The following is a 24828-nucleotide window of genomic DNA, read 5'->3' on the forward strand; positions in this document are numbered from 1 at the left end:
TCGAGAACACCCACGCAGATGGGTCCAAGCACACAGCTTCACGGGCTCCACTGAGCCTGGCCTGCCACAGCCCGGATCCATCTAGCCTGGCTTTGACCCTGACGCCCAGGGAACAATACAGAACTCCTGGGGGCGTGGCTTCTGTTGCTTGTGAAGCGCCCCGGGGGCCAGAGGAGCTGTGACCTGTCCCCTCGCGGCTGCACGGCGACGAGCAGCTGCCCGCCCACCGGGTTGGGAGGCAGGCAGTGGTACCTCCAGACTGGGGCTGGCTCAAAGCAGCGCCTCCAGAACCATTTTGGCCAGACTCTGGTTGACAAGTCCTCCGGCTGACTGCCCGCCTGCCTGGTCAGTAGGACGCCGTCCCTGCTCTGGGGGCAGAGCTCCCCCTGACTGGGATCCCTCCGCTCGGTGGCGCCCGGGGTTGGGGTGGCCGGCAGAGGGGCAGAGCCCACGGCTGTGGGGGACAGGAGGGGCCACGCCCACCCTGGTGTCCACCCAGGGCTCTGGGAAGAGAATGCTGACGCTCTGCATGGCCCCCAACCCAGCACCTGCTTCTCATCAGACGCTGTTTGGCCCTCCCCCAGCTCGAGAGGCCCCCTCTCCACCCACACCTCCCCGGCCAGTCCCCGGGGTTTCCCGAGAGGAGCCCGGGGGCCCAGAGGCCACAGCCCGCTTCGGCTTACCCAGTCCTATCAGCACCTGCTGACTGCTGCTCGGGGCACTGCGCTGGCCCCAGGCCACTGCTGGGCTTGGTGGAGCCGAGGGCCGCCCGTTCTCTTGGGACGGCTGCGACTCTGGCATCTTCCCCAGGAAGGCCTTAAGCAAACGCTTCCCGCTGTCCACCTCCAGCCCCTTGGGGGGCTCGCCTGCACCTCTGGGGCTCGGGGTAGGTGCCCGCGGCCACGTGTGCCCCTCGGGCAGAGGGAGGCCGCGTCAGGGTCTGCGGGGCTCATCTTCCAGCCACTGCCCAGACAGTGCCGGGTGGGCCTCAGCCAGGGACACCCAGCAGGGTCGACCCCCTTGGGTGTCCTGGGTCCCCAGCTCCTACAGCCATTCTTCTCCACATGGTCAACCCAGGCCGGAGCAGCTGCGGCCGCCGCCCTGCCCGGCCTCCTGCAGGCTCCCCCAGGGACGCCCCTTCTCCCACCGCGGCTCCAGCTCCTCGGATCTGCCCCCAGACGGCCCGGGTGCGTCTCCTCAGGACCCTACCTGCGGGGCGCACTGAAGGCGCGGAACGACCAGGCGAGAAAGAAGGGCCGCCCTCGCTCTCCCCGCCTCCCTCCTCCCGACCCCTGTGACCTCACCTCGACGCCCCCCGGCCACACCCCAAGGTCCAGGCTCTGCGCCCCCAACCCGCACGACCACGCGTGAAGACGCCGCAGCAGACGGCAGCCGGCCCTCTCCACTCCATGGGGTCTGGGGATGAGGAGTTCGCTGAGGGGTGGCAGGGCAAGAGTCATGGGGACACACGGCGAGCGTCAAAGGGAGGGAACCATGGGAGGCGGCGGTCAGCGGGGGAGGGGCGGGATACACTACGGGTACGGAGGTGGGGGAGAGGTGGGGTACACAAGGGGGGCAGGGGTGGGGGAGGGGCGGGGTACACAAGCTATGGGACGGGTGCGGGGAGGGGCACACTACGGGGACGGGGGCGGGGTACACTGGGTGGAGGGCGGGGAGGGGCGGGGCACAGTAGGGGTACGGGGTGGGGGAGGGGAGGGGCACACTGGGTTACGGGAGCGGGGGGAGGGGCGGGGCACACTACGGGGATGGGGGCGGACCCATCGTGATGGGAGGGTCAGAGGGTGGGGCCCACAGCGGTTCTGGAAGGCCCGAGGGGGCGGAGTCGAGCCCCACGAACTTCCGCTTCGACAGGCTCCGCCCTGCCGTTTCCGCTTCCGGCCCGTTTTCGCGCCTGCGTCCTGGGCTCGGTTGTCAGTGGCCGACCGGGGTTCCGCTCGCCACGCGGACCTGGTCCCACCCCGGTGTCCATGGCCCGGGGCTTCATCTCGGGCTCTCGAGGAGTCCCGGCCCCGCGCCGCTCGGAGGGGCTCGCCTCGCAGACGCCCCCAGCCGTCCGCACCCTGACCCCAGGCCCCCTTGGGTCCCCGCCTCGCGTGGGGGCCTCGGAGCGCCGGCCCGCGACGTGCGGGCGGAGCTCGCGCCTGGACGGATGGAGGGGCCGAGACCGCTCGAGAGGAATCACACAGCAGGCGAGGGAAGGCCTGGGAGTGCTCCCCGCGTTTATTAGTGTCGCATCAGCACCTTAAAATACTCCACGTGGTCACATAACGTGACAGATTAGAATCTGTTTTCCAAAAACGCTATTTACATTAATCCTGTTTTCCATTAAAAAAAAAAAAAACCAAAAACCTAGCAACACGTACATCCTAGAAACCAAACAATGCACAAAGAACTGGACGGGGGGGGGTCTGCAGGAACGCACGGTGGCACCCCTTAGCCTCCCCTGGGGGAGGGACCCCCCAAGCCCAGTCCTCAGGCCCCTACCAAGGACTTATCTTCCTCTCCACCGGAGGACAGGACGGGTCTCGGGAGGGGGTCAAGGAACAGGTGCAGGGGTCAGGCAACTGGCCTTTGGGAGCAAGTGGCCCGGTCTTGTCATGAGGAACCTGTTCTGGGACAAAGGCCAGTCAGGTCTTCATATCTGGGAGTGAGGACAGGGCAGCAACGCTGGCCCTGGCCGCTCTGATCTGCCCGCCGCTGCACAGAGACCTTTGGTTCTGGGCCCAGAGTCCCTCTCCTTCCGGATCTGCAGCCGTGACACTGACTCGGGACACCGGCCTGCATGCCCTGAGGAGACGGGGACCCAGGGGACCAACACGAGGAGGGGGAAGCAGTGGCCCGGATACAGGGCTGGAGCTCATCTCCACGGGGCCTCAGCGAGGGCAGAGCCTGCCCACACCGTGCCACCAGGCCCACGAGGAGCCTGGCCTTACCCGAAGGTGACTGGTCACCCAATGGGCTGAGAACCCCTGCTCCTGTCCTGTGGGTCATGGTCTGGGGCCCGTGTTCCTCACAGGGCCACACCGCCCTCCACATGCTCACGGCTGCACTGGCTCAGTCACAGACGGCTTTGGCTTCTGCATCACCTTCCTCCCAGGGACAAAGTGCTTTTATATGTATCCTCAGAACAGCTCCATGAGGTAGGCAGGGGAAACGTGACCATCCCCGTTTAGCCGATGGGGAAACTGAGGCACCGGCGTGAGCAAAGCCCAGGTCTCCAAGAGTTATGGTGATCGGGGCCATCTGCACGACTCCTGGGCCCATGAACAGTGTGGCCGGTGGGCCCCGTGGCACTGGACAGACCACAACTGGGCTCTGCAGGCCCAGCGGCACAGGGTGGAGGTGCTGGGTGTCTTCTCCTTGTGGGTACAAGGACACAGGGAGGCGTGAGGAGGACAGCTCACAGTTGGGATGGATGGGACAGCGCCCCCTTTGGCCCTTCTTCTAAAACTAGCTCTGCAGCTGTAAAGCTAAGTCAAGGGTGTGTCACCTGCACCTCCTTCCTGTTGAGTGTGACCTTTGGAAACTCGAGCAGTAACCAAGGCCCTGAGGCCAGTGGTGGGAACAGGGGTGGGGAGGCTCAAGGTCCCCAGGCTGCTTCTGAGTGTAGCCGCAGGTGGGTGCTGCACAGGCCGCCCAAGGGGTCCTCAGCTCAGCGGCCTGCACCCTCACCCAGGTCCTTCCCAGGGAGGGGCAGGGCCCCTGGCCCAAGGTCATGTCCAAATCCTGTCTGCCAGCTAGGTCCAAGGCCCTCAGCCATGGACACTCGGACCCTGTACAGCCGCCTGGGGGAGGTAAGCAGGTAGTCACAGGTAAGAAAAACAGGCCATTTTCCATCCACCAAGTGGGACCCCTCTGTGCCACAGGCTGTTGGTGAGGCTGGTCCTCCAGAAGAGCAGGAAAGGCCTGCAACCTGTCTGCGTTTGGCACTGTTTTTCTGAGCACAGCATGTGTGGCTCTCGGCCCTAGGAAACTGGGCTCACGGCTCCCTGGGTGGGTCACCACGGTCCTACAGCCACAGCTGCCAAGGGGCAGGAGCTGGGGGGCTCTTCCTGTGCAGTGCTGGGGTGCAGGGCTGTGGGGGAGCAGGACTGGCGAGGAGCCTGGCCTCAGGTGGAGGGTAGGCTCGCCCCCCTCCGCAGGGACCCAGACCCCACACCCCTCCATCCTGAGGAGCCCGGCCTAGAGGTGGGGCCCCAGCTTCACCCACAGCCCCGACGGGGCTCGGCCCCTATGGTCTGGCCACATTAGTGTTGCAGGTGACAAACACCTGGCTGCCTGGCCAGACACCTCCCAGCCAGCAGGGGGGCTGGGGTGGGGGCAGGAGGTGGCAGCTGCGGAAGCCACTGTGCCCACTAAGTTTGGGGCGGGCATAACCCGCAGAAGCAGAGCGGCGCCGCAGGGACGGCCGGGGGAGCAGTGGGTGTGGGGGGCTGGGACCCCGGGCAGCACAGCTGGCTCTGCCTTAGCCCTAAGGGGCTGTTGGGGCTTCAGAAGAGCAACGTCTGTTTGGCAGCTACATTGCAACATGTATTTGAAAGCATTAAAAATATCCGCTACTATAAAACCTCCACTGCCCCCTGTGGCTGGAGTTTACTGGGATCCACGAGTGGGCAGTGCTGGGGCATCTCTTGGCTGGTTGGTGGCTGGGGCCCAGGGCTGGGCTGACTGGCCTGATTGGCCTCTGTTCCGCCCAGGACACCCCCGACAGAAGGCTGGACTTTGGCCTCTGGCCACCCAGCTCGGTGCCTGGGCACACAGGCAGCCTGGGGTCCGGGGGGCCGCCCGCCGGACCCTGGCTCCGAGGAAGCAGAGTCCTGGCTTTCAGAAAGGACAGGACGCAAAGGCAAGAACCCTTCTTGTTGGGGAGCTGGGTGGGGGGAGTCCTGAGGCCACAACACACCTTCCACAATTCTCAAGTTCAACACTGTCCGCCTGACCTCCCACCCCTGCCGGAACGTTCTGGTTAATAAGCAGAGCAGTTATGGGGTGCCAGTGGGGGGCCGCCCCGTTAGTTTCCAGGTAGTGAGCATGTTCATACTTAAGACTGTTTTTCTCTGGGTTTTTAAGGGTCTGTCTCTGCAGTAAACTGAAATGTTAACAGAAAAGCAGCTGGGCCCTCCCGGCGCTCGGCCATCGCAGGGCTGCAGGGCGGGGAGCCGGCGCGGCCCCTCGGCAGGCGGGGCTAAAAGGTGGACTTGGAGTGTCCGAAGATGCAGATGGGGAAGTGCTTGACGTGGGAGGACCACTGGGCCGCCAGCTGGAAGAACTTGACGTCGTTCCACTCCACACCGTCGATGAGGACTGTGGGGGACAAGACCGCCTGACCCACCTGCCCCTCCTCCAGGGCGCAGCACAGAATGAGGCTGGAGGGCCTGACACCCCCGGGGATTCCCAGGCTCCCGGGTGACACTCGCCGGTTCTCAGTGGCCCCTAGGAGGAGGAGGTGCGGGACGGCCCAGCCCACCTTGCTGACCTTCCTGCCACCTGCCCACCACCGCCCCCATGGCCAGCCCCTCCCCGACTTCGGGGGAGCTGCTTGTCCGCAGCCCCTCTGCCTCAGCAGGGGTCTGCAAACCCAATTTAAAACACTCTCCACTTAAAGCAGAAAATCAACAGAGGCAGGCCAGGGTGGTTCTTGGCCACTGTGGTCAGACTCGAGCTTGTGAAAAAAGAAAAATCTCGAGAGCTCCATATTCTGTTAGTTGTAGAGTATCTTCTATAGAGAGTCTGAGGTAAAGCACAAAGGACTGAGAAATTACTTCTCAGAATTGGAAAAGCCACTCCACGCACACAAATAGCCTCATCCACGTGTGTTCAAAGCTCAAACTACGTACTATGACTTCATAGCAAACAAAAGCATTTCCTGAGGTGAACTTAGAAAAGCCAGCCAGTTCGGCTCTGGTTTACTTCCATATCCTACCGCCACCCCCCATTCCCGCTGGGGGACAGAGAGAGAGAGAGAGAGAGAGAGAGAGAGAGAGAGAGAGAGAGGGAGAGAGGGAGGGAGGGAGGGAGGGAGGGAGGGAGGGGGAGGGAGGGAGGGAGGGAGGGAGAGGGAGGGAGAGAGGTAGGGAGAGAGGGAGGGAGAGGGAGGGAGGGAGAGGGAGGGAGGGAGAGGGAGGGAGGAAGAGGGAGGGAGGAAGAGGGAGGGAGGGAGAGGGAGGGAGAGGGAGAGGGAGAGAGAGAGGGAGGGAGAGGAGGGAGAGGGAGAGAGGGAGGGAGAGGAGGGGAGGGAGAGGAGGGAGAGGGAGAGAGGGAGGGAGAGGGAGGGAGAGGGAGGGAGAGGGAGGGAGGGAGAGGGAGGGAGGAAGGAAGAGGGAGGGAGGGAGGGAGAGGAGGGAGAGAGGGAGGGAGGGAGGGAGGGGGAGGGAGGGAGAGGGAGGGAGGGAGAGGAAGAGGGAGAGGGAGAGAGGGAGGGAGAGGGAGAGGGAGAGAGGGAGGGAGAGGGAGAGGGAGAGAGGGAGGGAGGGAGGGAGAGGGAGAGGGAGAGAGGGAGGAGGGAGGGAGAGGGAGAGGGAGAGGAGGGAGAGGGAGGGAGGGGGAGGGAGGGAGGCAGCGCTCACCCCGCAGCATGTTCTGCTGGTGCTTGGCGGTGCAGATGAGCCGGCTGATACCCTCAATGCACTGGCTTTTGGACTCTACATCCTTGTCCTTGGTTTTCTTGGGCAAGAACATCACTAGGAGGAAAAGGGGCTGTGCTGTCCTCCCGCTGTCCCTCAGGGGTGGGGGGCTAGCAGGGGCTGTGGGCGCACCTCGGCCCTTGGACCCTGCTCATCTGGACCCCCTTCCACACGGACCCTGCCTGCCACCGCCCGCCCACCGGGAGGCCTTTGCCCGGGGCTCTGGTCAGAAGCGGCCCCCAGGCCTGTGGTGCCCTCGGGGCCTGCCCGGCGGCCCCTTCGATTGTCCCGACAGCCAGCCCGCCCCCCCACCTCACCCTTCTTGTTCTTCTCCTTGGTGACCACGGTCATGGACATGGTGGGCGTGGCCGCAGCCTCGCCGCTGCTGGGCAGCCTGCTGACCTGGAGAGACCGGAAGGTGCACTTGAGTGTGTTTTTGGTGGTGGGCGGGTCCTTCCTCTCCGCATCTCTCTTCCTGTCTGCGGGCTGGGCTGCCGTCCAGTAATCCACCTGCAGCCCCATCAGCTCGGCGCCGACGCCCTGGCTGTGAAAGACGAGGGAGGCTCACCCCTCCGTCCTCAGCGGGTGACGGCAGCACCCCCGCGGCTGGCACAGGCAAGGAGGCGCCCGCCGGGACGTCAGGGGGCCGCCGGCAGTGGCTGAGGACGGAGGGGAGCTCGGGGCCCAGAGCCCGCTGGCGGGCCGTCCCGGTCTCCTGGGGCAGCCCCGTCTGCGCCCGTGGCTCCAGCGTAGTCACGATGCTGGGGTCACCCAGGAGTGTCCAGACCTGCCGCCCGCCCACGCTGCCGCTTTGTCTGGAGGGCCCAGGCCAACCGCCCCCTTGGAGGTGCGGCCTCAGGGCCCAAGTCCTCCCCGACCCTGGGGCAGTCCTGCCTGGGTGAGTTCTGCTCACGAGAGCCCCGAGGGCAGCCGAGAGGGGCTGCGGACCCCCCACCCACTGTCGCCACGCCTTCTACTCACATCTGAGTTTCCAAAATCCCCTCTGTGCGCAGAGCACCCCGTATTTATACTCTGTAGCTCCCGTCCCTAGGAATGCAGGGGTGGGGCGAGGTGGGGAGAAACCAGGCCAGGACTGAGCAGTCCAGCGCCCCAACTCACTTGTCTGATGAGCCTGGGTGGACACCACCACGGCCCCTGCGGGGCCGCTGAGCCCACCTTCCGCCCTGACCCTCTGCTTCCTGGCACCCCCGGGTCCGGCCAGGGACCACGAGGAACCGCCAGTGTTCTCAGCACAGCCCCTGCTGCGCTGGGGGGACGGACGGCGTGAGCTGGTGGGCAGCGTCCGCCCACATGGCTGCATTTACCTGGGGGAGGACAGGCCCCCGCTCACCGACGGGGAGGAGGGCGGGGTGGGTGAGGCCTCCTTGGCCGCGGGAGATGTGGACGGCGGGGTGGACGAGAGTGCGCTGGAGCCCGAGGGGGCCGCGTCATCTGAGTCACCTTGGGAAGGAGTCGGGGGGGCAGCGCTGAGCTCCCCCGCTGCTCTGCCCCAAGCAGCCCCAGGCCCTCTGGACCCAGACATGGCAGGGAGGGCAGCTGTGGGCTGGGTGGAGGTGTGTGTGGGAAGCGGGAGACCCCCCAACCCCCCCGCTCAGGGTCAGGGGTGGCCCATCCATGGGGAACAGAAGCCCGGCAGCAAGGTGCGTGTTGGTGCTGAGGCTGCCCCGGCCCTCCTGCGTCCCAGCCCCCCGTTCAGGGATGATGGAGTTACCTGACGTGGCCGAAGACGGCTCCACTATTCCAACCTTCACCACCTAGAAGGCAACAGGACGCTGCTGGCAGTGGCGCGGGGGTGGTGCTGGGACTCCACACCCGGGCAGGGACCTGTTTTCCTACCACCCGTCCTCCATGTCCCCCATCCCCCAGGAGCTCCTGGGGCCGAGCCAGGTCCCAGCCCCTCGGTCTGTGGGGCAGAGCTAAGCTCCAGGGAGCCACCGCCTGGGTGGGACCTGCTGAGGGACCGCCCTGTGCCGGGGGCGTGTTTGGGAGACGCCCTTGAATTAAAGCAAGCTCTGTGGCCATCCTGCACTCCCGGGACGAGGGCTGCCAGCCGGCCCCTGGCCTGGCCCTGACCTGTGGCCAGCATTCAGGACACATGTGGCCTCCGGCAGGACTGGCGCCCTCCCTCCACGGGCGAACCTCTCAGGTCCCACTCCCTGGACTCAGCAAACTGCGTGCCCGTGAGACTGGCGGGTGCAGACGTCAGCGGGTCAGGTGCTGGAGCGAGGCAGCCCTGCCCAGCGGGGCACAAAGGCAGCCCTGGGGCCTGCACCAAACCCGTGTGGGCTGCCAGGGTGGGGGGGCCCGGCCCCACCCCGACCAGGGCGGGAGCTGTGTCACGTGAAAGAAATCATGACAACGGCTCCTGCCTCGGTCACACGGTGGCATCTCAAGTGCAGCCAGCGGGACAGGCCCTCCTGTCACTGCAGCAGCTTCCTCAGGACAGGCTGCTCCGGACCACCACCCTCCAAGTACAGCCAGCAGCCACCTGACGCCTGAGCAGACTGAACCACGGCCTAGCGGCCCTGCTGCCTGCCAGGCGGCCGTACGGCTCTCACAGCACACGCCGGGCTGGAGACCACGGCGGGACCACAGGCTGTGGACGCGCGGCCTGGCTGGCGAGGAGTAGCCCTTACTCCTTGGCAGTGGGAAAAAGCAAAACCTCCCGGCTTACAGGGATGATCCCAGCCGAGCAAGCCTGCCCTGTGGCTGCCAAAGGACAGAGGCAACCCTCTGCCCCCACCCCAGGCGGGGCCTGTCCTGAGGCCCGCCGACCCTCGGTACCCCCTGAAGAGCCGAGCCTCACACTGGCCCCGGACACCCAGGACGGTGCTGAGAACTGGACCCTCACCCCCAGGTGGGCTGCCTGCTTCCACATGTCAGGCCGCAGCAGAGCCGGGGCAGCGATACGCCTGGGCTCACCCCCCCACTCAACAAGAAAAAACAGAGAGCTTTAGGGTGGGAGAAATGTATAAAGCAAGTCCTCAGCTCAAACTGGTGAGGAAGGTTCTGGAACATATCAAGTTAATGCAAGAACAGACTGATTATAAAAGACCTCTTGGCAGATAAACGGCCTCCCAGCAGCAGGTGGAGCCAGCCAAGCGGCAGGAAAGCTTTGGGCAAGGCGCTGCCTGCCCGAGCAGTACTCACCCCTACGAAGGGAATGAACTTCTGAGAGGACTCTTCGTCGGGGCTAAGACGAGGGAAACAGACAGTTAGCGCTCTCCCCGAGGGACAGGCCCTTTCGGAGTGGCCCTGCCCCACCCACTGCCTCGCTCCCACCCTCCCGCAGGACGCCTGGCCTGGACCTTGGACCCGCAAACCCTTCTGACATAGAGGAAGGGCAAACGCATCTCTGCACAGAGGTCCAGAGGCCCACGGGACAGCCCAGAGGGGAAGGGTGGAGAGTGCAGCCTCGCCCAGGAATCTGCCACTCTATCCTGGGGGCCTGGGGCGCGGAGCAGCCAGCCCAGCCCAGCCCAAAGGTCTTCCTGCTGGCCCCACTCACTGAGCCCCAAGACAGGCCGGCTTTCTGTGCCCCCAGGATGCCCCAGGAACAGTCTGGGCCTCCACCAGTGATTGGGGGTGACTGTCCCAAGCCAGGCTAGGGAGGTTTTCTCCCACATGGTCTGGGTAAAGTTGGTGCCCACTGTGGGGCGGGCCTATTTCCAGGACTTTGGCCTCGGTGATGGGGCGCACATGTCACGTTCTAACAGAACGATGCCCCAAGGATAGCCCGAGGGCGAGACCAAGGCTCTGTGGCCTGTGCTGCTGTACTGTGCCCACGGGCTCTGCAGGACTTCTGGCAGAACCTCAGCCTCGCCGGAACCGCTGGCCACGGCCCATCGGTGGCAAAGGCATCCAGTGTCCAAGGGCCCTGGGTGTGGGCGTTGGCAGGAGCCAAGGGGGTGCAAACCCCTGTCTCTTCCTCCCCCTCTTCCCCAGCCAGGGCCGCTGCTGGGGCTCAGCTGGCAGCAGGCTGCCCCCGGCTGGTGCCTGCCTTAGCCTGGCCTGTGGTCCGAGGGGCTCTCCCGCAGGACTGAGGCTCCACCAGCGGCTAGGAGAGCGCCGCTTTCTTGGCCCCCTCCGTGTAGGTCCCCAGGGCGGGGCCGGTCCTGGGCCTTCTGTCCCTGCCCCAGCTTCAGGGAAGATAGGCGCCCCCTCCCCGCTTCCTCGGCTGGCGGCGTCCACCCAGCCGCGGGCCTGCTCTCTGAGCTGACCTCCCAGTTCCACTTGTCTCATCTCCCTAAACCAGAGCCTGTCATCAAAGATCGGCTCCTCTGCGGGTAAGTCCACACGTGCGTGCCACGCAAGGCAGTGGCCCAGGGGTGTCACTCAGGGAGAAGCCTCTGCTCCAAGCAAGCTGTTGGGGGGCCTCCCTGGGCACCAATTCCCGGGACCAGGAGCCCCACGTCGCCAGAGCCTTCAAGAGGCCCTCCCCTCCCTGCCCCTGCGGGGGGCGGAGGCCTGCACCTGGCTGGCGCTCCCCGTGAAGTGTGGCCACCAGCTGGCCAAGTGACCGTGGTCCAGGGGCCAGCACAAAGCGCTGTCAGGCTGGTCCTGGCAGGAGGTGCCGCCCCACACCCAGCGCCACGGCACCCACCAGCAGGAGCCGCCCCCCCCGCCCCCGGGCGCCCCCGGGAAGCGGGCATCCACGACCTCTGCCCCAGCACCACCCACCCCACCTTCGCAAAAGAGACAGCAAACATCTTTGGGTGAAAGACCCTACAGGTTCAGTCCATCCAATTGAAAATAACCAGATGACCAGTCTCTCTCCCCGTTGCAAGGAGAGTACAGTTGGAAGAAAAAACTTCTCTTTTTTCATTTCAAGCAATGAAACAACCCAAATCCTGCACCCAGACCTCCTTCTGCATGCAGGGTGGCAAGAAGCAGGAAGCCGGGTGGGGTTCCTGGCCCAGCGCACGGGAGTCTCGGGCCCTCAGGGCTCCCACCCTCAGCGAGCCACTGCCCCCCCCCGCCCCTCCGCCCCAGGATTGGCACGCAGGAAGGCAGGCAAGTGGGGGCCTCAAGAGATGGGACTCGGGAGACTGCACGCCACAAACACCAAAGCCAAGCCGTGCCCCTGGGCCATGCAGACCACATCCAGCACGCGGCACGCGCCCGGCGAGACGGGGGTGACACCAGCTTCCACTGAGACCCCTCAACCTGGACCCTGGATGCGGAGGGGCACATGGGTTCTTGGCGGGGGCAGCGGACAGAACTCCTAGGGCTTGAGCCGTGGCTCTGCGGCAGGGCCCCTGGGCGTGGCTCCCGAGACCCGCACATGGGGGGAGGTGTAGCGTGCCTCTACTTGACACGGGGTGGGGGGGGCTTGGAAGCTGAGGGGGCGCAGCCCACACGAGGCCGGCGTGGAGGCGCTGGGCAGCCCCCTAGCGGTTGCCCGGGGGGACCAATGGCGGGTCTGACCCCAGGCCGGGAGCTGGCGCTGAGCAGATAGGCTCCGCCCTGCAGGTGCCCTCACGGGGCCTGGGCTGGAGAGGGACCGGAAGGGCCATGCCCGCTGCCCACCCTCTCCTGGGTCTCCTGACCCCTCCAGGTGGACAGCAGCCTGTTCTCTGTCACAGCAGGCAAAGGCCGACCTGCTACCCTTCCAGCCCCGGGCTCCAAGCGTGGATGGCACGCTGCCTTCACAGGGCTCAACCCAGGGCATCTGGAGCCCCCACCCGACCCCCCGTGCTGGTGTCACCACCGTAACGCGGAGGCGGGGGCATGAGGCATGGAGGAGGCTCGGGGTCTCCTAAGCCCCGGCCCGAGGCTCACGAGCGCCAACCGCAGGACAGTCGAGAAGCTGTGGCCCAGGCAGCGAAGCACGCCGCGGACTCCTGGCGCCTCGGCTAAGGGGGGAGGGGAGGGGAGGGGAGGGGTGGGGAGGGGTGGGGAGGGGTGGGGAGGGGAGGGGTGGGGAGGGGAGGGGAGGGGAGGGGTGGGGAGGGGAGGGGAGGGGAGGGGTGGGGAGGGGAGGGGAGGGGAGGGGTGGGGAGGGGAGGGGTGGGGAGGGGAGGGGTGGGGAGGGGAGGGGAGGGGTGCAGGCCCACAGGACAGCCTGCGGGGTCAGCAGGGCACACCACGGCTGGTCTTTCTCTAGCCCCTGAGGCTTGTTTAGCAGGACAGTCGAACGAGCTTAGACCCCCTCCTCCTGGTCTGCCCCAGGGCCCAGGAGAGAGGCCACTTGGGACCCAAGGACCCTCCCTGGGGGGCTTTCCCAGGAGAGCAAATAACCTGAGACCCACGGCAGAGAAGCGCCCTGAGGGACCCAGTGCAGGACGCCAGGCAGGCAGGGGCCTTGTGTGAAAGGGCAACTCTGGGAGCATCCGGAGCTCAGCTCCCAACAGACAGCCAAACCGAGGGTGGAGCCGCCTCAGGAGAGAAAAGCACTTCGCCCGTGTGCAGCGGTCCCATCCAGGTAAACTCGGCCCGGAGCTGCTCTCTGCCGCCCGGGTGCGGGGTGGCGGGGGCTTGGAGCTGGCCACTGAGCACTGCCGTCACCCGGAGCGAGCTCCCCATCCCCTCTCCTCAGCGTCCCCACGTGGAGGGTCAGCAGGAACGCCAGCCTCCCGCAGCTGCTGGCACCATGTGCTGGGAGCAAAGCCCGCAGTCGGAGTGGTGCCAGCACCCGGCAGCTCTCGGGGTGAAACCAGCCCCTGCTGCTAATTTAAGAGGTAGCGCCGCCAGGCTTCAGAGATGGAGCAACTCAGGGAGAAGTCCAATCGGCCACTTCTTAAACCCAAACTCAGGACTGAAACAAAGAGCCCACCCAGGGACTTGCAGGCAGCAGGCTTTTGTCGCTGCAGCTGGGTGGGGGCCCGAGAGTGCAGGCCTGGCTAGGGCAGCTGGCAGCGCACCGGGGCCCACCTGACGGAGGCCTCCCCTCCTGACTCCTGGCGGGGAAGCAGACAATGGGGGATGGAAACCTGAGGACGCACCCCACCTGCTGACACTGCTAAACAGCCCTAAAGACCAGCCAGCGGGTGGAAGGGGGCGCGGCCCCAGGGACAGCAGTACCTGAGGGTAAAGTCAAAATGAAAGTTCTTTCTCCTTTTCAGAAAGCCACCAAAGAGAAAAACATGACGTTATTAGGTGCTCAGGTGCGGCGAGGCACCCCAGGCACGGCACCAGCACAGTGGTCCCCGTGCCCCTCGCAGAGGAAGAGCCGGGAACCTTGCACTAGGCTGTGCGCTGGGCGCCTGCAGAGGCTTTGGCTCGATTCTACCTCCGCCTTGGAAGCCGTGCACCGTCCCCCAGTGGGAGTGGGGGAGCTGTACTTCATCAGCCCGGCCGTGGTCTGCCTATTCCTGCCCTTCCCCACCCGGGGCGCCTCTGTCCGGGGGCTGGCTAAGGGGCCGCTCGATCCCCCAACCTGTGCGCCCAGCCCCACCCCGTCCTGGGCACGGCCCCTGACCACCGTCCTGCACTGGGCGGGGTGAGAAACGGGTCTCCCTGCCAGGAAGCCCCGCTGTTGGAGGAGCGTGTGCCCAGGCTGGAGAAAGCAGGTCGCTGCTGGGGGCCAAGCACCAGGACCACTATTCCTGTAACTTTTATTACCGGAAGTTCAAACACATACAAAGAGAAAGAAAAAGCGACCAGCTCATTCTAACTCCGATTCGCGTCGGGAAAGGGTGCGGTGGTCGAGGAGAACTGGGGGCTGCTTGGATGGCTCACAGGCTCCCCCTGATCCCAGCCCGGCTTCCCTCCCGCAGAGCCCAACGAGCAAGCCAAGGAGCTGGGACAGCGAGAACAGCGGGCTGCCCGCCGAGACCACAGAGGGACGGCGGGTCGCTGCCGCCGCCCCACGCCCGCCCAGGCCCCACGAGGTACCTCTTCTGCTTGTAGGTCAGCATGGCCTCCGCGATGGGCAGCTGGTGGGCGCAGTTGGCCCCCGAGATGTACTGCGTGATCCTCGACACAATGTCCGGCGTGTCCTGCACTGCACGAGGAGACCAGAAGGGGTTCGTGGGGTGCTGCACGCCAGCACCCCGAATCCAGGCGGCCATGCTGGGGGCGGCTGAGCGGCTCCTCTGGCCGCCACCCTCACGGGGCCCTGGGGAGGGCAGCGAGGCCTGTCCAAGTCCTGAAGAGCCCTCCCCGGGGGCCCGGTCGCCAAGGACCTCTGCGGCTCACGGTGGGCAAAGGGAAGCATCCTGGCCGAGGCTCCACTGGCCCTGCCCGCTGACCCCACCTCCCTCCCAGGCGCTCAGGCCCCCCACGGGCCTAAGAAAAAGGCAGGCACACAGGTCGCGTCTCAGGGGACAGCGAGTGACTCAGGTTCTCACGGAGGCTTGGTGGGGTGGGCGCCAGGGCTGGGGGGGCGTGGCGACGTGGGCACGCGCGTGAGGGGCGTGGCAGCGTGGGCTCGAGGGCGGGGGCGCAAGGGGCGCGGCCTCACCGGCGCTCTGGGCCTCCAGCTTGCTGAACAGGTCTCTCCAGGTCAGGTCCTGGAAGAAGTTGTTGTACCTGTAGTCCACGGAGCCCAGGTATCTGGCCACCGGGTGGGAGCCTGCGAGCGAGGGGAGAGCGTCAGGGCGTGCGGACCCCGCGCGCAGTTCCGCGCCGCCCCGATGACCTCGGCCCCCAGCCCCCGGTCCCCAAGGAAGCGGCTTCTCGGCCTCCTTGGCACACAGATCACTCGGCCGGACCAAGGTGTGTCCTGCAGACCAGACGGCCTCTCGCGCTGCGGGGAGGGGTCTCCTCTAGACCTCAGCCCTTTCCAGGAGACAGATTTGTTTGCAACATATTGTGTAAGCCAAAAAATGGGATTTTGGTTTTGACTTGCAGAGGATTTTGATAAGTTTAAGAGGTTAATAACCAACCCCTGCTTGGCATTTTGACAACAAATCCCAGCCGGCATCGAGTCGCCCAAGCTGCGGGGCCTGCGGGCGCTCGGAGGGCGGACACCGCTGCCGGGCACCCGCGTGGCTCCTGCGGAACCAAGAGCGCCCCTCACCCAGCGGGATGACGAGGAAGCGCATGTAGCCCAGCCAGTCGGGGGTCTTGTGGGACAGCTGCTCCACGAAGAGCCGCAGAATGGCGCTGAGGTAATGCTGCGCCCCCGCCACGGCGATCTTCACGGGGGTCGGGGGCTGGGAATTGCAGTTGCAGCTGCGGCCCCGCAGGCAGGACGAGAGGGAACAGGCGCCTCAGGGAGCCGGCCGCGCCGCGAGGGAGGCCCCGGGGCGCCCCTGCTCCCCTCCACCCGGCCTCTCCCGCGGCCCACGCTGATGGAGCCACCGGAACCCAGGCCCCCCAGACCCGCCCGGGGTTCCCCCAGCGCTGAGGAAGCTCCCGCCTGGGCCGCTGCTCTCCACCCCGCTCTGGCAAGACTGCGGGTCGGCAGGACGGAGCCACGCGAAACGCTGGGGTGCAGAGATCCCCACGGACTCCCGGCCGGCCGTGCCCCGCGGCAGCCACGGAGGGTGTGGGACTCACTATCTCTGTATCCGAGAGACGATGGTGCTGAAGGCCGCCTGGACGTCGGCAGCAGAGCACGTGCACACCACGGGGAGCGTGTGCCGCTGCAGGACGTCTGAGAGGAACTGGGAGACGGGGGAGGGTGAGCCTCCGAGCCACCCACCACCAGCCTGGCCTGTGAGCGCGCCTCGGTCAGGGTCCTCGAACAGGCCAGGCTGGCCAGACAGCCCCGCCACTCCATCCTGCGGGGAGGACGCCCAGCCCCTGGACGCTCCACCCTGCAGAGGGGCTGCGCCGCCCCTCCCCCGTCGCCCCTGCGGGGAGGATGCGCCGCCCCCTCCCCCCTCCCTGTCCCCTCTGCGGAAGGACGCACCGCCCCTCCCCCCCCGCGGAAGGATGCACCGCCCCTCCCCCTCCCCCTCCCCCCTGCGGAAGGATGCGCCGCCCCTCCCCCCTCCCCTCTGCGGGGAGGCTGCGCCGCCCCTCCCCCTCCCCCCTCCCCCCTGCGGAAGGATGCGCCGCCCCTCCCCCTCCCCCCTCCCCCCTGCGGAAGGATGCGCCGCCCCTCCCCCCTTCTCTCTGCGGGAGGATGCGCCGCCCCTCCCCACCTGCCCCTGCCAGTCCGAGGTGTTGACAAGAATGATGTTTTCGGGGAGCTGGTCATCGGAGATGAGGATGTGGTTTAACTGGTCATACACAGTCTTCCTGGGGATCTGAAGACACAGAGCCCGCAGAACCCAGCGTGAGGGGAGCTGCGCCCGCCGCCCCCTCACCTGCTCAGCCCACTCCCTCTCCAGCAGCCACCTGGGAGCACTCAGCCCCCTCTGCGCTCAGACACACGGGCTGAAGGCGCTGCAGGGCCACTGCAGCCCACGGGCAGCGGGGCGGCAGGAGCAGCGGCAGGGGGCTGTCCCGAAAAGCCCTCCAGGTGCAGGACAGGCGCCGTCGCCTCGGAGCTGGGCCCGCCCTGGGCCAGCCGGGGGTGGGGGGGCCGGGGTCCCCGCGCTGGGCGGCGCACCCACCTGCAGCGGGCTCCGAGTGTCCGGGCAGCGCTCGTTGTCCAGGCTGTTGGCCCGCTCATTCTGCGGACGCGCCGGCTGCCGCTCCTTCAGCGACGTGCTCCGGCCCCGGCGGCCGGCCTGCTTCCCCTCGGACCTGCGGGGGAAGGGAGCGGCTGGGGCAGCCCGCAGGCACGCGCTGCCCCAGCCGAGGGCCACCCAGCAGCAGAGGCAGATGGTGGTGCGCGCTGCCGGGCAGCAGGGCCGGAGGCCGCACAGAGCCCCCCAGCCCCCGAGGGCCCGAGGGGCACCTGCGGGGACCGAGACCTCCCACGCCCTGGACACAGCCTGGTGCAGCCCGGTGCCCGGCATCCTGGAGCGCCTCCCCGTCCTGACACCGGCCTCGGCGCGCCCCCGCCAGGTCAGTGCCAGCACCCAGACCCACCGCTTCTGGAAAATTCCTGTCACAGAAACAAGACAGGGCACCCTGGTGCTCGAGGTGCCTGTCCCGCTGGGTCTCACGCCGGGGCAGGGGCTGCCGTTGGGTGAAAATCTAGGCTGGGGGTTTCAACACCAAATGCCGTATTAATGCTGGGTTTTGTTTCTCGTTTCTGTGAGTAGACTTGCGTGGGGTGGCGGGCAGGCAGTGGGCAGTGAGGGCTGATCCGTGGGGTCCCACACTTAAAAATCGGGGCGTAAGGCCTGATGCAGCGTGTTGAGTGTCGGCTGCACGGGACTGCAGCCCCGGGAGAGGGCGGGGGGGAGGCCCACGCCAGCTCTGTGGCCCTCCAGGGGCGCGGCGAGCTGTGGGGTGGGATCCGAGGCCCTGAGGCAGTGGTGGGCATGTGGCCAAGTGCGGCCGGCGGGGGGTGGGGGGAGGTGGGAGGTGACCATGCACGACAGCTCAGAGGGCGAGGGTGGGTGCCCAAGTGCCCAAGAGCAGCAGAGCTGGGGCAAGGACCTGACCGAGGTGGGGGAGGGGAAGAGGGCACGTGAGGGACCCAGAAGGCTCGTCCACCACCAGGAAGCCACCCGAGGTCACTGCAACTCAGACCCCAGCTTTCGACGCTGCGCTCACCCCATTACATGACCCACTCTGGGAGGCAGGGGCCTCGGGACCCCAGCCCAGTTGCCCCCCGCCCCGCAGACGTCCCGTGCTGGGCCCCTCACACTCCGTGAGGGCTGCTGTGCCCGTCCACACAGGCGCTGGGTCCAGCTCTCCCGACGCAGTGCACGTGGGCTCAGCAGGGCACACCCTACGTGCTCCGGCGCCCAGCGGCACCTAGCACAAGCCCTGCTGCACTCGTACAGTCCCTGGTCCAGGACAACGTGAGTCAAGGACAGCGGGACCTCCCCTGCCCTTGGAGCAGGCAGCCACACCTCGCCCCGGTCAGGCCTGCAGGCGGCTAGTTAGGTGCAGCTGGGGAGTGGGGGTCCAACGTGGACCTCCCGGAACAGGCCTGGAGACCTGAGCGCTTCCCGGGTGACGCTCATCCGGTCAGACGGTCCCTCCCACACTGGCCCACACAGGCATCGCCGGGCTGATGGCTTCCCCGGGCGGCCAGTCACCTGGTGGAGGGAATGACCAGAGACTCTGTCTTGGTGATCCGCCCGCTGGGTGGCAGCTTCTCGGTGAACATGTCCAGGGCAGAGGTCTCCACCTCCGGGCTGTCCTCGGGCTGGGCTGGCTGCTCCCCCGGGGCGGGTGGGCTCTGATGGGCAGAGAATGGCGCTGGTCAGGAACACACGCCCCTCCAGGGCCTCCTCTCGGCCGTGCACTCCTGTGCCAGAGGGGCCTTGGTTTGGGTGAGACTGCTTAGGCCCCTCTTGGTCTGGTGGCTCCCTGCGTGTGGACACGGCCACGTGCTGCCCTGGGAAGCGAGCTGACTTCACCCTCCAACCACAGGGCTCCCAGTCCTGGCTGCCACCGGGAGACCAGCACCAACCCTCCCCAAACTTCCTCGGGACCTTCCCTAAGAACCCTCACAAGGGCAGCAGGAACCAGCTGTGGTGTTCACGGGCCGTGCCTGACAGGGAAGTGTGGGGACGCCTGCTGCCCCCCAGAGCTGCGGTGAATCCAGGGCGGGCCTTGACCATGCCCCTGGGGTGTGGTGATCCGGGGGTCCCTGACCACCCCCTTGGGGTGGGGGTGAATCCAGGGAGCCCTAACCACATCCTGGGGTGGTGGTGAATCCAGGGGGGCCCTGACCGTCCCCCTGAGGTGGGGTGAATCCAGGGGCCCTGACCGTTCCCCAGGGGTGGGGTGAATCCAGGGGCCCTGACCGTCCCCCTGGGGCAGGGGTGAATCTGGAGGGCCCTGACCATCCCCCTGGGGTGGTATGAATCCGGGGGGCCCTGACCGTTCCCCAGGGGTGGGGTGAATCCAGGGGCCCTGACCGTCCCCCTGGGGCGGGGGTGAATCTGGAGGGCCCTAACCGTCCCCCTGGGGTGGGGTGAATCCGGGGGGTCCTGACCGTCCCCCAGGGGTGGGGTGAATCTGGGGGACCCTGACCGTCCCCCTGGGGTGGGGTGAATCCAGGGGCCCTGACCGTTCCCCTGGCATGGGGTGAAACCGGGCCCCCTCCCTGGGGTGGGGGTGAGTTCAGGGGCGCCCTCGTGGTTCTGTGCACAGGTTCTGGGTGGCGGAAGCAGGTGGACCTGCCGGTCAGGGATCAGACCCCTAAAGGCAGCACGTAAGTGGGCTCTATCCTGGCACCCGTGAACGTGGCCCCGCCTGCTTACATGGGCCACGGAATCGGAGATGCTGTCACTTGGCTGCTTCCCTCCGAGGGCCCGCGTCTTCTCGGGCACGTCGGCCTGTGTGGACGAGACGGGAGGGAATCAGGCTGTGTCCGACCATGGCGCCGAGGCTGGCTCACCTCTGGGCAGGGGGTTCTGGGCTTGGAGGCAGCCTGGGGAGACTGGCCAGGATTTCCTGGACTGTGGGTTCAGGGTCACCCCACGACAGTCACCTGGAACCTGGCAGGGGGACTCGGGCCACACCAAAAGCCAGGAGCGCGCTTGGCCTTGGGTTGGTCCAGCACCGATGTGCAAGACGCCTCGAGCGACTCAGACAGACAGGAAGGAACAGGTCGCGCCCCACCCCCACCCGAGGACCGCAGTGGGAGCACGGGGCTGCCTGGTTCCGGGCCGCTCACCGGACTCGGAGGCTCCTTCTGGCTGCGGGCACTGTGGATGCTCCCGATCTCTGTCTGTGAGCTGGAGTGGGACAGGCCTTCGAAGTACGGCCTGGGCGGCGCGGACGGAGAGTGCGTTATTCTCCAATGCCTCCCCAAGCTGAAGGCGCAGCCACGGCGCCTGGCGGGGTCGGACGCGGAGCAGGGCCCCCACCCTCGAGGACCACGGCACAGGCGAGGACACCGAGGGCCTGAGAGCAGCTGAGCAGACCTGTGCCCCGAAACCCCATCGGCTCTCGGCCTTGGCCCTGGCGGGGTGGCCGGCGGCACACGTTGACAGCTGCACCCGACACCCGGGCTGGAGGCCTGTCTGGTGGGGAACCCACAGCCAGCTTGCAGGAGCTGAGGTCAAGCTAAAACGAGGGGCGGGACTCACGCAGTGTCTGGTGACGAAGCCACGTGGGGCAGGACCACAGTGCGTGGCAGGAGGGTCAGGCCTGAGACGCCACGCCTCAGCCCCAGGACTGGGACGCTGGCTGGCCAGGGCTCGCCCTACAGGCACAGCTAACATTATGGAGGGAGCTACAGGCGGGGACGGCCCGGGTCAGCCGGGCGGCCGAGGTAACCACAGTGGCTGATAAAAGCAGAGATCTTCTCCAGCTGAAGGCAGAGAGGGGTCAGGGGGCTAATACTGAGGGACATGACCACCGTGCTAGCCTTAAAGGTGGCGGGGGCAGCAGGTAGAAGGGAGGCAGAAGCCCCGTCCTGCAGCCGCCTGGCTGAGCCCCCAGGAGGCCCGTGGCTGACACCCTGACTTGGGCCCACAGTCTCCAGCCTCCCAGAGGAGGAAACCTGGGCGCTTGGGTCAAAGGGCGCCGGTCAGCAGCTGGGGACCCTGCACCGGGAGGCGGGTCTGCGAGGCTGCGGCGGGAGCCGGAGGGCGGGTGACAACGTGGCCACCCCTTTCTCGTGTGTGCTTCCCTGTGTCTGACTTATGCTTGTTTTAAGTTTAAACACCAACCGGTCCACAGACCTTCCCGCCTCTGACTTGGACCCCCTCCACCCCCACCGGCTCCTGACGCGGACTCAGACCCGTGCGCTCTCCCCACCGGGCCGGCCGTCAGCGCCCGCATCACCTGTCCCCCAGGCTCCCTTCCAGCACCAGCCACGCCGCACCCGTGCCCCTGGGGGGCGGCCCCAGCACGCCCCTCACCTCCCCATCGGACAGAGCCCTGTGGCCCCGCGCTCGCCGGTCCCCTCCTGTGATGCCCAGCCAGTACCCCCTCCCCAGCCCACATCCCACCCCCCCCACGCCCAGGGCCCCTGCCTTCCACGCAACTTCCCGGCCCGCCCCCCTCCTGCCCCAACACCACGGCCTCCTGCAGGGAGGACCCGAGCTGCTCCCAGCAGATCCCAGAGAGACCTTTCCCAGCTGCAAACTGGACCCTGTCACTTCGCCACTTCTCACCTCTGGAAGCACCGCAGACCTGTGGCACCGTTGGGGTCCGCGGCTCCTGCCCTCCCCTCCCCAGAGCCTGCACCCCCGAGGGCTTGCTTTCCCACAAACCACCTTTCCCTCTGGCCCCGACGACCCCCCCAGATGGACTTCCTCCCAGCCTCCGGCTTTGAAAGCAGACGGCCGTGTCCACTGTGCCCCGGCGTGGTGGCCTACGCCGGCCAGCGGCTGTGCCCACCTGAGCTTTGGCTTGGGGGTGCTGAGGACGCTGTCGTCGTCCTCCATGTCGGGGCCGCTGTCGCTGGGGTTCTCCATGTCCAGCGTGTCGTACAGAAGGTCCAGGTCCTCCTCCACCTCGGGGACGTGCTCTGCAGGGTCCTGCTCCGAGTCCAGGACCTACGTGCGATCAGAGGTGTGAGGCCGGCCCGGTGGGAAGGGGCGTCTGCGGGACAGACGGGAGGAGGGCGCAGGCCGCCCAGCACCCTTCCTCCAGCCTGCGCCACCAGCCAGTCCCTGGGGACCTCCGGTCACCCGGGCGCTGGGCAGGGCTCTTCTCCCCAGCCTCGGAAGCTTTAACACCCCAACGCACCCTTTAGAGCACCAAGCGGCGCTATGACGGCGTGTGCTGTGGTGTGGCACCACCGCGATCAGGATGTAAAAGGCTTCCCTCCCCAGGCGCCCCCTGCCCCCGGCGGTACCCCCACCCAGCCCCCGTGCACTGGGCCTTTCCCAGGACGGCACGTGAATGGAACTGCTCCGCGTGCAGCCTCCCCTCACTCAGCGTGACGTGTGTGTGTGTGTGTGTGTGTGTGTGTGTAAGTGTGTGTGCCCACAGCCTGCTCCTTCTTGGTAGTGGGCCACCCACGGGGGGTCACAGCATGTCTGACCAACAGCCAGTGGAGGACAGGGCGATGGTCCCGGCGTCTGCACCACAGGTGAAGCTCCTGTGACGCTTATCAGTCTGTGTGTGGACGTGTTTCCATCTCTCGTAGGGAAAGACGCAGCAGTGGGACTGCTGGGTGCCTGGCGGGCCTTCCGAGGCACCGCTGGCCTGTTCTCCAAAGTGGCTGCACCGCTTCCGTTCCCTCCAGCACGTGTCACGTTCCCACTGTTACACACCCTTGTCGACACTTATCTTCCATGTTCCTGGTGACGGCCGCCCTGGTGGGTATGAAGAGGAGTCTGTGGTTCTGATCTTGTTCCCCAAAGACGAGAGACGCCAAGCACCTCTTCACGGGCTGACTGGCTGTCTGTATTTCTTCTTTGGAGGACTATCCAGTCAGAAGATCCTTTGCCCAATTTTTAAAGTGGACAATTAATTTTTTAACTGCATTGTTCTGTTTTTGAGATGTAAGTGATCTTTATGTACTCTGGATACAAGTCTCTTATCAGATATATGATTTTTTAAAATTTTATTTTATTTATCTATTTTTGGCTGCGTTGGGTCTTCGTTGCTGTGCACGGGCTTTCTCTAGTTGCGGCGAGCGGGGGCTACTCTTCGTTGTGGTGCATGGGTTTCTCATTGTGGTGGCTTCTCTTGTTGCGGAGCACAGGCTCTAGGCGCGTGGGCTTCAGTAGTTGTGGCACGTGGGCTCAGTAGCTGTGGTTCGAGGGCTCTAGAGCGCAGGCTCAGTAGTTGTGGCGCACAGGCTTAGTTGCTCCACGGCATGTGGGATCTTCCCTGACCAGGGCTCGAACCCATGTCCCCTGCATTAGCAGGGGGATTCTGAACCACTGCACCACCAGGGAAGCCCCAGATATATGATTTGCAAAAAATTTTTTCCCATTCTGTGGGCTGTTGTTTCATTTTCTTGATGGTATTGTTGTAAGCACAGCAGGTTTAAATTTTGATGTAGTCCAACTTACCTATTTTTTCTTCGTTTGCCATGCTTTTGGTGTCATTATCTAAAAAACCATTGCCTGACCCGAGATCACAAATACACCTATGTTTTCTTCTAAGAGGTCTATAGTTTTAGCTCATACATTTAGATCTTTGACCCATTTTGAGTTAATTTTTGTATGCTGTGGCATGAGGTAAGGGTCCAACTTCATTCTTTTGCACGCAGATATCCAATTGTTCCAGCACTATTCGCTGAAAAGGCTATTTTTCTCCCCACTGAATGGTCTTAGCGTCTTGTCGAAAATCAACTGATCATAAATAGAAGGATTTATTTCTGGACTCTTAACCTTACTTCATTGACCCATCACAGTCTGATGACAGTAGCTTTTGGTAAGTTTTGAAAATGGACAGGTGAGTTCTCCAACTTTGTGCTTTTTCACGATTGTTTTGTTGATTCTGGGTCCCTTGCATTTCCACGTAAGTTTCAGGACTAGCTGTTGGTTTCTGCAAAAAGGCAGCTGGCGATTTGACAGGAATCATGTTGACGCTGTGGGTCAGTGTGGGAAGGACCGTGGCTGAGCCGGGCCCAGTTCAAGCAGCTGCACCTGCTAAGAGCTGCTGCAAGAGGATGCCCCACCACCGCGCGTGGACGCATAGCCGCGGCTTCTGGGAAGCACACAGCTCGCTTTACAGGCCATCATGACACGTGTGATGACGATGTCTTGGGGCTTCGATACTTAAATGCCACCTCTCCTGGGTGGGTCCAGAACCTGGGGACTAATTTTCCTCTGATCACATTAAAAAAAAAAAAAAAAAAAAAATATATTTTTTTTTTCTGGTTACCACAGTTACGCAAAGTCATCGTTTGGAGACTAGAAAAAAGCTAAAAGAAGAAATTTTAAAACACGTAGTATGTTGATCATGGGGAGGCAGTGTGTGGGGTGACAGGGCACGTGGAAACTCTGTACTCAGTTTTGCTGTGAACCTAAAACTGCCCTAAAAAATAAAGTTGATTTATAAAAAAACACAAAACACAAAAACCCATGGTCACACCCTGCAAAGACAATGTACCGCTCTCCTCCAGGTCCGTTCAGCAAGCTGTCAAGAAACGCAGCAGGCATCGCCTGGGGCCTCTCCCTGCCCCTCAAGTGTCCCCGGGGCCAGGCGCCACCATCACCCTCGCTCCCGGAGAAGACAGTGGCGTGCAGAGGGCCACGGGGAGAGGGAGCAGCAGGGCGGGGCCTGGCCGGAACTGGCCTCCAGAGCCCTCCCCGCACCGGGACGCGGGGCTGCCACGGGGGGAGGG

The 24828-nt window shown here is 65.2% G+C and overlaps 2 protein-coding genes across 15 annotated transcripts in view; one reads left to right on the forward strand and one right to left on the reverse strand.

Moving 5' to 3' along the window:
- Window positions 1–2216: 2216 nt before the first annotated feature.
- PACS2 (phosphofurin acidic cluster sorting protein 2) overlaps window positions 2217–24828 on the reverse strand; it is a 64228-nt gene continuing 41616 nt past the window's right edge. For 2 of the 5 annotated variants that reach the window (XM_082385771.1, XM_082385770.1), the window contains exons 9-25: window positions 21921–22078; window positions 20248–20338; window positions 19832–19906; window positions 18659–18801; window positions 17114–17246; window positions 16700–16804; window positions 16110–16216; window positions 15628–15782; window positions 15070–15180; window positions 14502–14610; window positions 13689–13721; window positions 9816–9858; window positions 8377–8419; window positions 7970–8105; window positions 6962–7188; window positions 6588–6701; window positions 2217–5325 (exon numbers count right to left, since the gene is read on the reverse strand). In XM_082385771.1, the coding sequence (XP_082241897.1) occupies window positions 5207–5325; window positions 6588–6701; window positions 6962–7188; window positions 7970–8105; window positions 8377–8419; window positions 9816–9858; window positions 13689–13721; window positions 14502–14610; window positions 15070–15180; window positions 15628–15782; window positions 16110–16216; window positions 16700–16804; window positions 17114–17246; window positions 18659–18801; window positions 19832–19906; window positions 20248–20338; window positions 21921–22078 (1902 nt within the window). In that variant the 3' untranslated portion in view covers window positions 2217–5206. Of the gene's footprint in view, window positions 5326–6587; window positions 6702–6961; window positions 7189–7969; window positions 8106–8376; window positions 8420–9815; window positions 9859–13688; window positions 13722–14501; window positions 14611–15069; window positions 15181–15627; window positions 15783–16109; window positions 16217–16699; window positions 16805–17113; window positions 17247–18658; window positions 18802–19831; window positions 19907–20247; window positions 20339–21920; window positions 22079–24828 lie in introns of those variants that run through there. The other 3 variants (XM_082385773.1, XM_082385772.1, XM_082385774.1) reach the window with 2 other exon arrangements.
- LOC309625764 (uncharacterized protein) lies at window positions 17253–24819 on the forward strand. Of its 10 annotated transcripts, none has more exons than XR_014242745.1 (4): window positions 17253–17510; window positions 22675–22846; window positions 23749–23912; window positions 24607–24817. XR_014242745.1 is itself a non-coding variant. In XM_082385776.1 (3 exons), exons 1-3 carry the CDS (start codon window positions 17325–17327, stop codon window positions 23832–23834), a joined length of 444 nt encoding a protein of 147 aa, XP_082241902.1. In that variant the 5' UTR covers window positions 17253–17324; the 3' UTR covers window positions 23835–24811. The 10 variants fall into 10 exon arrangements, 2 of the variants coding, with proteins under 2 accessions (XP_082241902.1, XP_082241901.1); XR_014242747.1 differs by having other exon boundaries at window positions 24005–24809; XR_014242748.1 differs by lacking the exons at window positions 22675–22846; window positions 23749–23912; window positions 24607–24817 and adding exons at window positions 18293–18418; window positions 18996–19782; window positions 21235–21914.

The sequence above is a fragment of the Balaenoptera borealis genome (assembly GCF_965194805.1).
Source record: "Balaenoptera borealis genome assembly, chromosome: 3".
Taxonomy (NCBI): Eukaryota; Metazoa; Chordata; class Mammalia; order Artiodactyla; family Balaenopteridae; genus Balaenoptera; species Balaenoptera borealis.